The 9651-nt window shown below is 53.3% G+C and overlaps 1 protein-coding gene across 2 annotated transcripts; it reads right to left on the bottom strand.

Annotated features, from left to right (window-relative positions):
* Positions 1–2061: 2061 nt before the first annotated feature.
* GJB1 (gap junction protein beta 1) lies at positions 2062–9432 on the bottom strand. 2 transcript variants are annotated; one of them, XM_004777218.3, is made up of 2 exons: positions 9326–9432; positions 2062–3621 (listed from the first exon to the last, which is right to left on the bottom strand). In XM_004777218.3, exon 2 carries the CDS (start codon positions 3603–3605, stop codon positions 2754–2756), a length of 852 nt encoding a protein of 283 aa, XP_004777275.1. In that variant the 5' UTR covers positions 3606–3621; positions 9326–9432; the 3' UTR covers positions 2062–2753. The 2 variants fall into 2 exon arrangements, with proteins under 2 accessions (XP_004777275.1, XP_004777276.1); XM_004777219.3 differs by lacking the exon at positions 9326–9432 and adding an exon at positions 4027–5299.
* Positions 9433–9651: the final 219 nt, after the last annotated feature.

Raw genomic sequence — 9651 nt, 5'->3', positions numbered from 1 at the left:
AGGGGGATAGAGGTCATCAAGGGCAACCCCGGTCTTTGTATCGCAAAGCCTTCTTGGCCACCACCACCAAGGTCATTCCATAGTTGGACTGTCTGGGTGGCAAGCCCTATGTGCGTTTGCCTCCTGCTTCTCCCTTATAAACTACACTCTTGTGACAAGCCTCAGATCAAAGAACCAGTCCTGGGTTAGCCAGACAGACCCTCCTCCCTCCCTGCAACACTGTGCACTCCAGCTCCCCCAGGGTCCTTTGGCTTGCTCCCATCTGGTTCCCAGGACACAAGGGTAAGTGTCCTCTCTTTGGCTGTAGAGCCGGCTGGTGGCTTTATTGTCCCACCACTGCCCCCTTGAGAGGAAAGCCTTGATCTGGAGTTGGAGCCTCTTTCCAAAGGGAGGTTCTCACAGAATCATTTGAAGAGAAACTAGGTAGTTGAGGTGGTGATGGATTGCCTGGTTCTCCACGTGGGGAGGGCAGGAGGCTCTTGTGTGGAATCAGCAGGACATTTTTAAAGAGAAAATCTTTTTCCTGGTGGCCTTCTGGACAGAGAAGAGATGCTCTGTGTTCCTTGTGCTCTGGTGTGAGTGGGGCGGGGTGTAGGATTTTGATAAGAAAAGGAATCTCTCCCACCATGGGAGACCTGGGGGTGGGGAACCTCTCTTCTCACAGGATATGGTGTCGCTTTCTAAAGAGAAAGGATTTTTTTTTCTTTTTCAGAAAAGCAATCTCTCTTAAGAAAAGGGGAAGCTGTCTCTCAGGAATTGCCGAGGGTGGGGGGAAAGGCTTACTCTCTCCTTTCTTTACTAAAGGAGAAACCTCCTCAAATCAGGAAACATTCCCTGCTTTCTGTCTGAAGGGGAAAGACTGTTTCTAGAGGAGAACGATTCTGATAAGAGAAAATGCCCGATTCTCTCTTCCTTTCTGCTGTACTTGTCGCATAGAGTCATGGTACTCTGACAGGGAGTGGCAAACCATTTTTTTTCTGTTAAAAGGCAGGGGAACTGAGGCAAGAAACTTGCTGGAGGTGGGGGTGGGGAATCTTTTACTCTGATGGCTCCCTGGTGAGGGCAATGACTCTGAGATGGGGAAACCCCTGTGAGTCTGGGGAAGCCTCTTAGGAATCCCAGAAGCCCAGAGTGCTAAAGGGAACTCAACGGAGTAATGGGCCTGCCTTTTTTTGCTCACAGGGAAACTGAGGCTTGGGAAAGCGAATGTCTTACTCCTAAGTGATGGAACTAGGACTTGAACCCAGCTTGGTCAAGTCCCAGCTTGGGGCTTTTCCCATTATAGCTGCCAGAGGGTGGGGAGGCTACCTGCTACTTGGGAGTGAGGAGAGATGCCCCCCCATCATGAAAGGTCTGACCTGCGTTTGGAGACATCTCTGGGATGGGAGGCATTGATACCTGAGGGAAGGCAACTGGGGACGAGAGTAGAATTGGGGGCCGTGTCCAATCCAGGTAGAGGGGTCAGAGTCCCAGTGCAGTCCAGCAGGTGGTTTATGGCGGCAGTGAGCACCTGAGTTTCAAGGGAGGAAGAGGGCTATTTCTCCCAAGAGCTCCGGAGAGGGGCCCTCACCCAGGGAACACATGCTACCTTCTCCGACTTCCAAAATCTCTCTATCATTTCCTGTCTGTCCAGATGGAGTTGCCATTTTAATGTTTTTCAAATCATAGGAAGGGGCCCAAGGAAACCTCTTGAGGTGATGTAAATGTTTTATAATATATTGCGGCCGTGTTTACAAAACTGCACGCACTTATGAACACTCCATAAACTATACTTAGAATGAATGAAAAAAAATAAGAGAAAAGGAAGGGGGTCAGGGCACCTGGTCCCCATAAAGCTGTGAGTAAAAAAAATTTAAGCCCCCCACAAACCAAAAGCCAAACCCAAACCAAACCAAACCCCCAACCCCCAGCAAAAAAAAAAAAAAGAGGCAAGAACAGCTCAGGGTCTCACTACTTCTGTTGCCCATTGCTTTCTAGATCAGCAAAAATCCAAGGCCAGCTCATCCAGGGAGAGGTCAGAGGTTGCAGGAGAAAGAACTTGACAAACACACAAGCCACCTCTTCGTTTACTGTAAAATCCTGTTTAATGTGTAACATTTCAGGCACAGAGAGGCCTTGGGAACGAGAGGCAAAGGCGGTCCTAACCAACCCCCACTCCAATTTATCTGCCTGCTCCTCCCTCCCTAATTCCTCCATCCAAGACATGTCCTCCTCCTCCTTGTGGCCAGCAAAGTGCTGTTCCTCCTTTTCTCGCCTTGACTACCCTCCCTTCTCCACCCACATGTCCAGAGAACCCTCCTTCCATTCTACTTGCCCACGTCCCTCCCTGCTGATGTGACTCCAGAAATAGGGTATCTGACAACACGGGGTTAAGATTAGTTTCATAATTGGAGATGCTGTCAGAGCATCATATCTCTTGTCCCCCAGTGGCCCCAGGAAGAGGGAGAGGGAAGCAGAAAGGGAGTACAGACAAGAAGAGCCGCCCCCTGCCCCCTCACCCCACCCTTGAGCACTGGCCTGGCCAGCCTTGGGCTCCCCACCCCTCTGGCCCCCCAAGACAGAAGGCAGGGGTGGGGGTGGGGGGGGGAGGAAGGGAAACCAGGGAAAAAAGGGAGATTTCCATTGATCTTGGTCTGCAGTCCCTAGCAGGCAGAGGCCTGCACCCTGCAGGGGAGAAGGAGGGCAGGGCCAGGGGCAGGGGGATGGGGGACAGGGGGAGGGGTGCAGGAGGGGAGGTTGCCTTGTGTGCGGCATCAGCAGGCAGAGCAGCGGTCGCTCTTCTCAGCCAGCCCAGCCCCACTGCCCGGGCTGCGGCGCAGTATGTCTTTCAGGGAGCCATCCTGCTCGCTCAGCAGCTTGTTGATCTCATTCTGCTTGTACTCAGGTGAGAGGCGGTGGCCGAAGCCCGAGCCCTTGCGAGAGGGCGGATTGGAGCGGCGCTGGGCTCGGCGGGCACAGGCCCGGATGATGAGGTACACCACCTCGGCCACGTTGAGGATGATGCAGATGCCCGAGGCGGCCAGCATGAAGACCGTGAAGACGGTTTTCTCGGTGGGCCGGGACACGAAGCAGTCCACCGTGTTGGGGCAGGGGTAGGCCTCACACTTGACCAGCCGCACCATGGCATAGCCGGGGTAGAGCAGGTAGAAGACATACATGAAGGCGGCCTCAAACAGCAGCCGGAAGACCACGCTGATGACATAGGTCCACCACAGCGTCCCTGAGATGTGGACCTTGTGCCTCTTGACCTCCTCCAGGTGCAGGGGGTCCGCGTGACCCTCAAGTCGCAGCATCTTCTTTTCTATGTGCTGCTGGTGAGCTACGTGCATCGCCACGAGGAGAGCTGGGGTGGACACCAAGATCAGCTGCAGGGACCACAGGCGCACGTGGGAAATGGGGAAGAAGTGGTCGTAGCAGACGCTGTTGCAGCCGGGCTGCAGGGTGTTGCAGATGAAGGAGGACTTCTCGTCACCCCACACGCTCTCGGCGGCCACCACCAGCACCATGATCCTGAAGATGAAGATGACCGACAGCCATACGCGACCAATGGCAGTAGAATGCCGGTTCACGCCACTGAGCAATGTGTACAAACCGGTCCAGTTCATCCTGCCTCATTCACACCTGCAAAAGATGAGCCACAAAGCGAGCTGGCAGAAATCTGGGGAATAAAGCTGGGCAGCGTGACATGGCTTGACACACAGACCCACCCCCGCCACCCCTGTCACCCCTTCCAAGAGCCAGTGACAGGAAGGGAAGAAGGATGGTCAGTGCTTTCCTCATCACCCCACATCCCTTGCCAGCCTCTCCTCTTCCTCTTCCTCCTCTTCCTCTTCTTCCTCCTCCTCCTCACTTGACTTGACCTCCCTGAAGCCCATCTCCCTTCTTTGCTTTCGTCCAACATTCTTTCCTCTCCAGAGCCCCTTTCTTTACCAGGTCCATTTTGTTCGCCCTTGGCCAGTTTCTTCAGCTCCCTATCCCCCAGCTCCTTAGCTCCGGACCTGGGGCGAGCCCAACAAAGCCCATTACCTTGGGGAGCGCCTATCCCTGAGGCCACCCAGACAGGTCCCCTATGGTCTCATGTCTGTGCAGCGGGAGTGGTCCCTGCATCCGCGCCTGCGTTCCAATTCATCGCCGCCCGGTGCTGGGGAGTCATATGCTGCTTTATACCCAGTGTCTGCACAATGGGACCTTTGTGGGGCTCTGAACAACGCCCTTTAGAATTCAGATCAAACGCCCTGACTTCCGCCCACCCTACACACAGAGCACTTGTGTCCCAGCGCCGGACACCCAGCCTGCACCCACCTGTTCTGTGCCCGCCCGGTCCATCGCCGCACCCGCCCCACAGCCCCACCAGAAGAATGGCCACGGTGGGGGGTGGGGGCGAGATGGAACAAAGACAGGTGCGTGTAAGAGGGGACACAAGGGGACCAGGAGGCTCTGGGCCGAGGCCGTCGCCCATGACTCTACTAGAAACATAGGGTCAGCGGGATTTTTCCTTGGTTGAAATCCCTTGCACAGTGTGTATGGGTGAGCTCACTCATATGTCTCAAGCCAGAAACTGTGTTAAGCTTTTTCCCATACATTCTTCCTTTGGACCCACTCAGCAAGCCTCCAAGGACTTTACCCCAGTCTTTCCAGCTGAGGAGGCCGAAGCTCAGATACATTAAGTAACTTACTCAAGGTCACAAAGCTAAGAAGTGTTAGAGGAGGATGAAACAGACAAGCATCTGAAGCCGAGGTTTAGGCTCTTTCCCTGGCTAGCCCTTCATCCTTTTCGCAGCCAGTGTCACCCAAGCCAGCCGTTAGGAGCAAAGACAACTGGATATTATACGAGAACAACGAATCATGGAACACTACATCACTACATGATGTACGGTGACTAACATAACATAAAAAAAAAAAAAAAAAGAACGACAACAACAAGAGCAAGGGTTAATGCTCCCCACGAGAGCACAAGAAACATGGCAGCTGCAGACCCCTGAGTACTTTCCAGCTCCAGTGTCACGGAGCAAACCCTCACCATCTCTCCTTGAGCTTCAGGTGGCAGGTGGGCACACGATGAGGACAAACCAGAGTGAGAAAGCAAAAGTTAACAAGCAAACAGAAGGTTGGGAGATGGGACAGGGGAGAGTCATATGCTTTTGGGTTTGAATCTGGGTTGTTCGCCTAACACGACCGCGGGCTAGCTCCTGCCCTCCTCTGAGCCTGCTCCCTCATCTATAAATGGGTTGTTAATACCCAGGGTTAGGGGCGCCTGGGTGGCTCAGTGGTTAAGCGTCTGCCTTCGGCTCAGGCCATGATCCCGGAGTCCTGGGATTGAGCCCTGCATTGGGCTTCCTGCTCAACAGGGAGACTGCTTCTCCCTCTCCCATTCACCCTGTTTGTGTTCCTTCTCTTGCTGTCTTTCTCTCTGTCTGTCTCTCTGTCAAATAAATAAATAAATAATCTTTAATACCCAGGGTCATTATGAGCTTAGTGAAGCCCCCTGCAACAAGTTCCCAACTCAGCTCCAGTTTCATAGATGATGATCAAGGGAGATAAGCACCTAATCAGGAAGAGAAAACATGTTGTTTCGGGGGACTGGGTGGTCTGCCAAACCCAATGTCCCACTTTTTGTTTCCCAGTGCTGCCCTTGACGTAGGCATCTGTCCAGAGGTAGAACAGGCTGTTCCGCCCTGCCCCGCCCCCCCATCAAATGTACATTGTAACCTCCTGGTTTCCTGAGCCTGCCAGTAGCTCTAGGGAAGAAACTCCCCTCCAAGCAGCACAGGTAAAGAAGGCCTCCTCCTGTCCCCCACCTTCTACTGCTTCTGCCACTAAGTTGAGCCGAGTAGATGATGCTGGAAGCAGGGAACTGGGTGTGAGGAGAGCACACAGGCCTGGACCTAAGGGAAATGTGGGGCATTTCCTGGCCCCGTACAGGGGCAGTGGGGTGGCAGAAGCCCTGCATCAAGACTGGGGTGCTTCTCTCTGTTGTAGGGGGTGATATTAGCCATGGAAAAGTTGGGGAATGGGATGAAAGAACCTGCCTTCAGAACCCGGGGGATGAAGCGATGGTCCACGGGACACAGAGTACTTTTCTGAACAAGGTCTTCTTTTCTCATTTAACTTAAAATAATAATTTTTTTTTTTAAAAACCTCACTGACTTCATGCTGGGGCCTAAACCAGCATGGAGAGGTAGGAACATGGGTGCCCTTTCTGCTCAGCCCCGGGTTCTGAAGGCAGGGCTGCTGCAGGAGGCCCAGTGGTTGACGGTAAAGAAATGCCTCATCTGGTGACACACGTTGGATTCACAAACCAGTGTTCAAGGAACATTATGAAGAGTAACCATTTACTGAGCACCTGTGAGGCCAGGCCTTGCACGTGCATGACCTCCTGTGAAGCTCAGAACAACCCCATGAGGTGGGTGTTGCTTTTAATCCTTGCGTCACCCAAGAGGAAACTGAGGTAAAGAAAGGTGAAGGGACTCGTCCAAGGGTCACACGGATCAATGCAGTTAGTGTGTGATGGAGGTGGGACTGGAGTCGGGCCGAACTGACTCCAGAGCCCATGCTTTTGCCCATAAGCTTGACCACCTTGGCTAGAATTATAATCTTTCTTTCTATGAGTGTTTGTATTTTTTTATTCGTTTTTTGAGAGAGAGAGAGTGGGCCAGAGGGTGGCATGCTAGACAGAGGGAGAGGGAGAGAGAGAGAATCTGAAGCAGGCTCCACCCCCAGCACAAAGCCTGACGTGGGACTTGATCTCACAACCCCGAGATCATGACCTGAGCCGAAACCGAGTTCGGCGCTTCACCAGCTGAGCTACCCAGTCGCCCATCTGTGAGTATTTTTTAGAAACAAAGAGATTCAAAACTGGTCTGGCTTGTATTCTCTTCTAGCCCCTTCTCCTCTTTCCTGTGGACTGGTAACTCTTCCTCTTCTTCCCTCCCAGGGCTTTCCACTGCCTCCTGATCTGTTCCGATTTCCCTGCCTTACCTTTCTGCAGCAGCTTCCTCAGACTCCAGAGCACACTCGAGCTGTTCTCTCTGCAGCGCAGGGGTGCTCCTCGTTTGGCCTGGCCACTGCTAAATTTCTAAGATCTTGGAGCTCTTCACTCCCATTTTGCGCCCTCTGGGACGTAACCAGTAAGCTCCCTTTGGGGTCCCTAAGCACCCTCGTGTGGGCACTGGGATCTCGGTTTTTGCTCTCTCCTTGGGATGGAGAGTTTATCCCTATGTCAACATCAGCACCTCAAGGGTTTCATTCTAAAAACATCCAGGGGGAGGGACCTGATTTTGAAATCCAAACCGCCTTTGTGACTTTGGGTTAAAGTCCAAGTATTGGTATGCTCTGCATTGCTCCAGACCTGTTTTTGCTCTCATGCTCTCATGTTTAATTAGACAAGACTCCCCTGGCTCTGTCAGGCACTGACCTCGTCCTTGGATTCTGAATTGCCCAGGCACCCAAGGATAGCTCAAGATCTGGAGATCGCACCTAGTCCACACAACCATCCTGTAATGGTATCCCCATTTTTCAGACAAGGAAGTTGAGGCTCAGAGGCGTTAAATAACTTGATTCAATGGCAACTCTGCGAAATGGTAGAGTCAGGTTTCCGATTTCTTTTCTTCTCACCTCAAAGCCTTTGTACCTCGCACCACCTTGGACAGCCTCCTTTAGTCTGCATTCTCACCGAGACCTGGCCTAGAGCTTAGACCTTCGACCCCTTTCCATGTATGCTCACATGCGTGGGCATGTGCACACACACGCACACACAAGAAGATGTGTGCCCATACCCATTCATCAGCTCGCTCGCTCTCTCTCTTTCTGCCCCCACCTCTTCCCTGTCCCTCCTTCCAACTACAGGAAATCCTGGTGTTTTTTTGGGTTTGGGAGGAAGGCCCTAGTTGGACTGGATGAGGTTCTGTTCAGCCTCGCATTCTACGCTTCCTCCCCCTGGCTTCACAAGCAGGCTCTGGCCAGGAAAGGACAAAGGGCTTTCTTTGGGATTCCTTCTGGAATTTCAGGCTGCCTTCCTCATCAGTTTGGTGTGGCCAAGGCCAAACTTCTCCAGCCCTCCCCCTCTTCCCCCACCTTGCCTCCACCCTGTGGGCCCAGGACACCTCAGGCACTTTGTTCGTCCTCTCTGCCCTGCCACATATACTGTAACCAGGCTAGGGTCAGGGTCACTCTAGCTCTTTTTCCACTTTTTCCACTTTTCTCTTTCCCTCCCTTGGGCATGGTCTTTTCCTAGGAACTGGTAACTGACAAGCTCTCTTACTGCAGACTACACCCTCTTGTTCCTCCTCAACTATCTGACTTCCTGTTGCTCCCTACTTGGGCTTTATTATAACCTAACAGCCACCATTTGTGGAATGCCCATAGTGTTCCAGGACTGGATGTTCATTAACTCCCATCCTCACAACAAGCCTGTGAGCTATGCCTTGTTGTCTCCAGTTCCCAGATGGGGCCATGGAGGCTCAGAGTAACTTATGACACAGCTGGCCAGCAAGTCCTGGAGCCCAACTTAGGGGCTCCCTGCCAATGCGTGGGTCCCTTGCCCATTGCTCTGCTGTGTCTTCAAATGGAAGTCTCTCCATCTGAACCCTTCTTGTCTAAAGCCTCCTCTTCCCACCACCTTTTCTAAGTCTGTGTGCACTGCCATGCTGTCCCCAACAGCTGGAACAACTTCCAAACAGCTGTGAGGCCTCCCTTCCTTTAGATCTCCAGATCACTCGTTACTCATGGCTTAGCTTGAGTCTGCCTACCTCCCTCAAGAAAATGGAAAGCCACGCTCCCAAATCCCAGCCCCATCAGCCTTCCCTCTGCCCCTGCTGAGTGCGTTGTGTTCACGGTCCACAATCCCAGGCTGGTTGCGTGCCTGGTTTACCTTCCAGTCAGGGAAGGAGCACAGCACCTGGCAGTGCCCAACGGTCCACCGAGAACCCTAACCATCTCTGGCAGGAAGCGTCTTAAAGAGATGATCTTGGCCACCCTGGGTCTGGGGGGAGGGGGGCTCAAGTCTTCCTGGGAATTCAGCCCTGTGAGGATGAAGGAAATCCACAGCTGGGGGAAAAAGGGCGGGGAGAAGAGAAGCCACTCTGAGCTCAGAAAGAGAGTAACAGTTGAAGGCTCCAGAGAGAGGCTGAGTAAGTCTGGCACTCGGGAGGAGGGGTCTCACTCTACCCAGAGGGAAGTGCAGAAGGGACCTAAGTGGCTTAATGCTGAGGCCAAGGGAAGGCAAAACCCAGGCTCTCCCAGCCCTCATTTCTGCCCCCTGCGCACCCCCCATGCCACACCAGCTCCCCCTCCCCAGCCTCCCTCCCCCTGTCCCCAGCTTCCTCACCTGGCTGCCGCTGCCCTTTCCCGGGGAATGTCTGCAGGCGTGTCTGCACTGTGCCACTAGGTACTGTCAGTCCAGTCCAGGGGAGGGACAAAGAGCCCAGGGCCCGAGCCAGATATGGCCCACAGCCCAAGAGGAACCAGACAAACATTAACCAGCCCCGCCTTCCTCCCACACACAATCATTAAATAGGATTGATCCCCTGAACTCCCAATGCATTTCTCGAGGCAGATCACAGAGACTGGAATTACTGCCCCATCCCAGAGGCATCACTGTCACCCACGTGGCCACGTTCAGGCCATCTGGGATGCTAACCTGGACCTGGGCTC

The sequence above is a fragment of the Mustela putorius genome, unplaced genomic scaffold (genome assembly GCF_011764305.1).
Source record: "Mustela putorius furo isolate JIRA1106 unplaced genomic scaffold, ASM1176430v1.1 tig00537297_pilon_pilon_pilon, whole genome shotgun sequence".
Taxonomy (NCBI): domain Eukaryota; kingdom Metazoa; phylum Chordata; class Mammalia; order Carnivora; family Mustelidae; genus Mustela; species Mustela putorius.
This window is presented reverse-complemented; position numbering and strand designations above follow the sequence as displayed.

Excerpts from the sequence above, each read along its gene's own strand:
- GJB1 (XM_004777218.3), bottom strand. The coding sequence starts at position 3,605 with ATGAACTGGACCGGTTTGTACACATTGCTCAGTGGCGTGAACCGGCAT.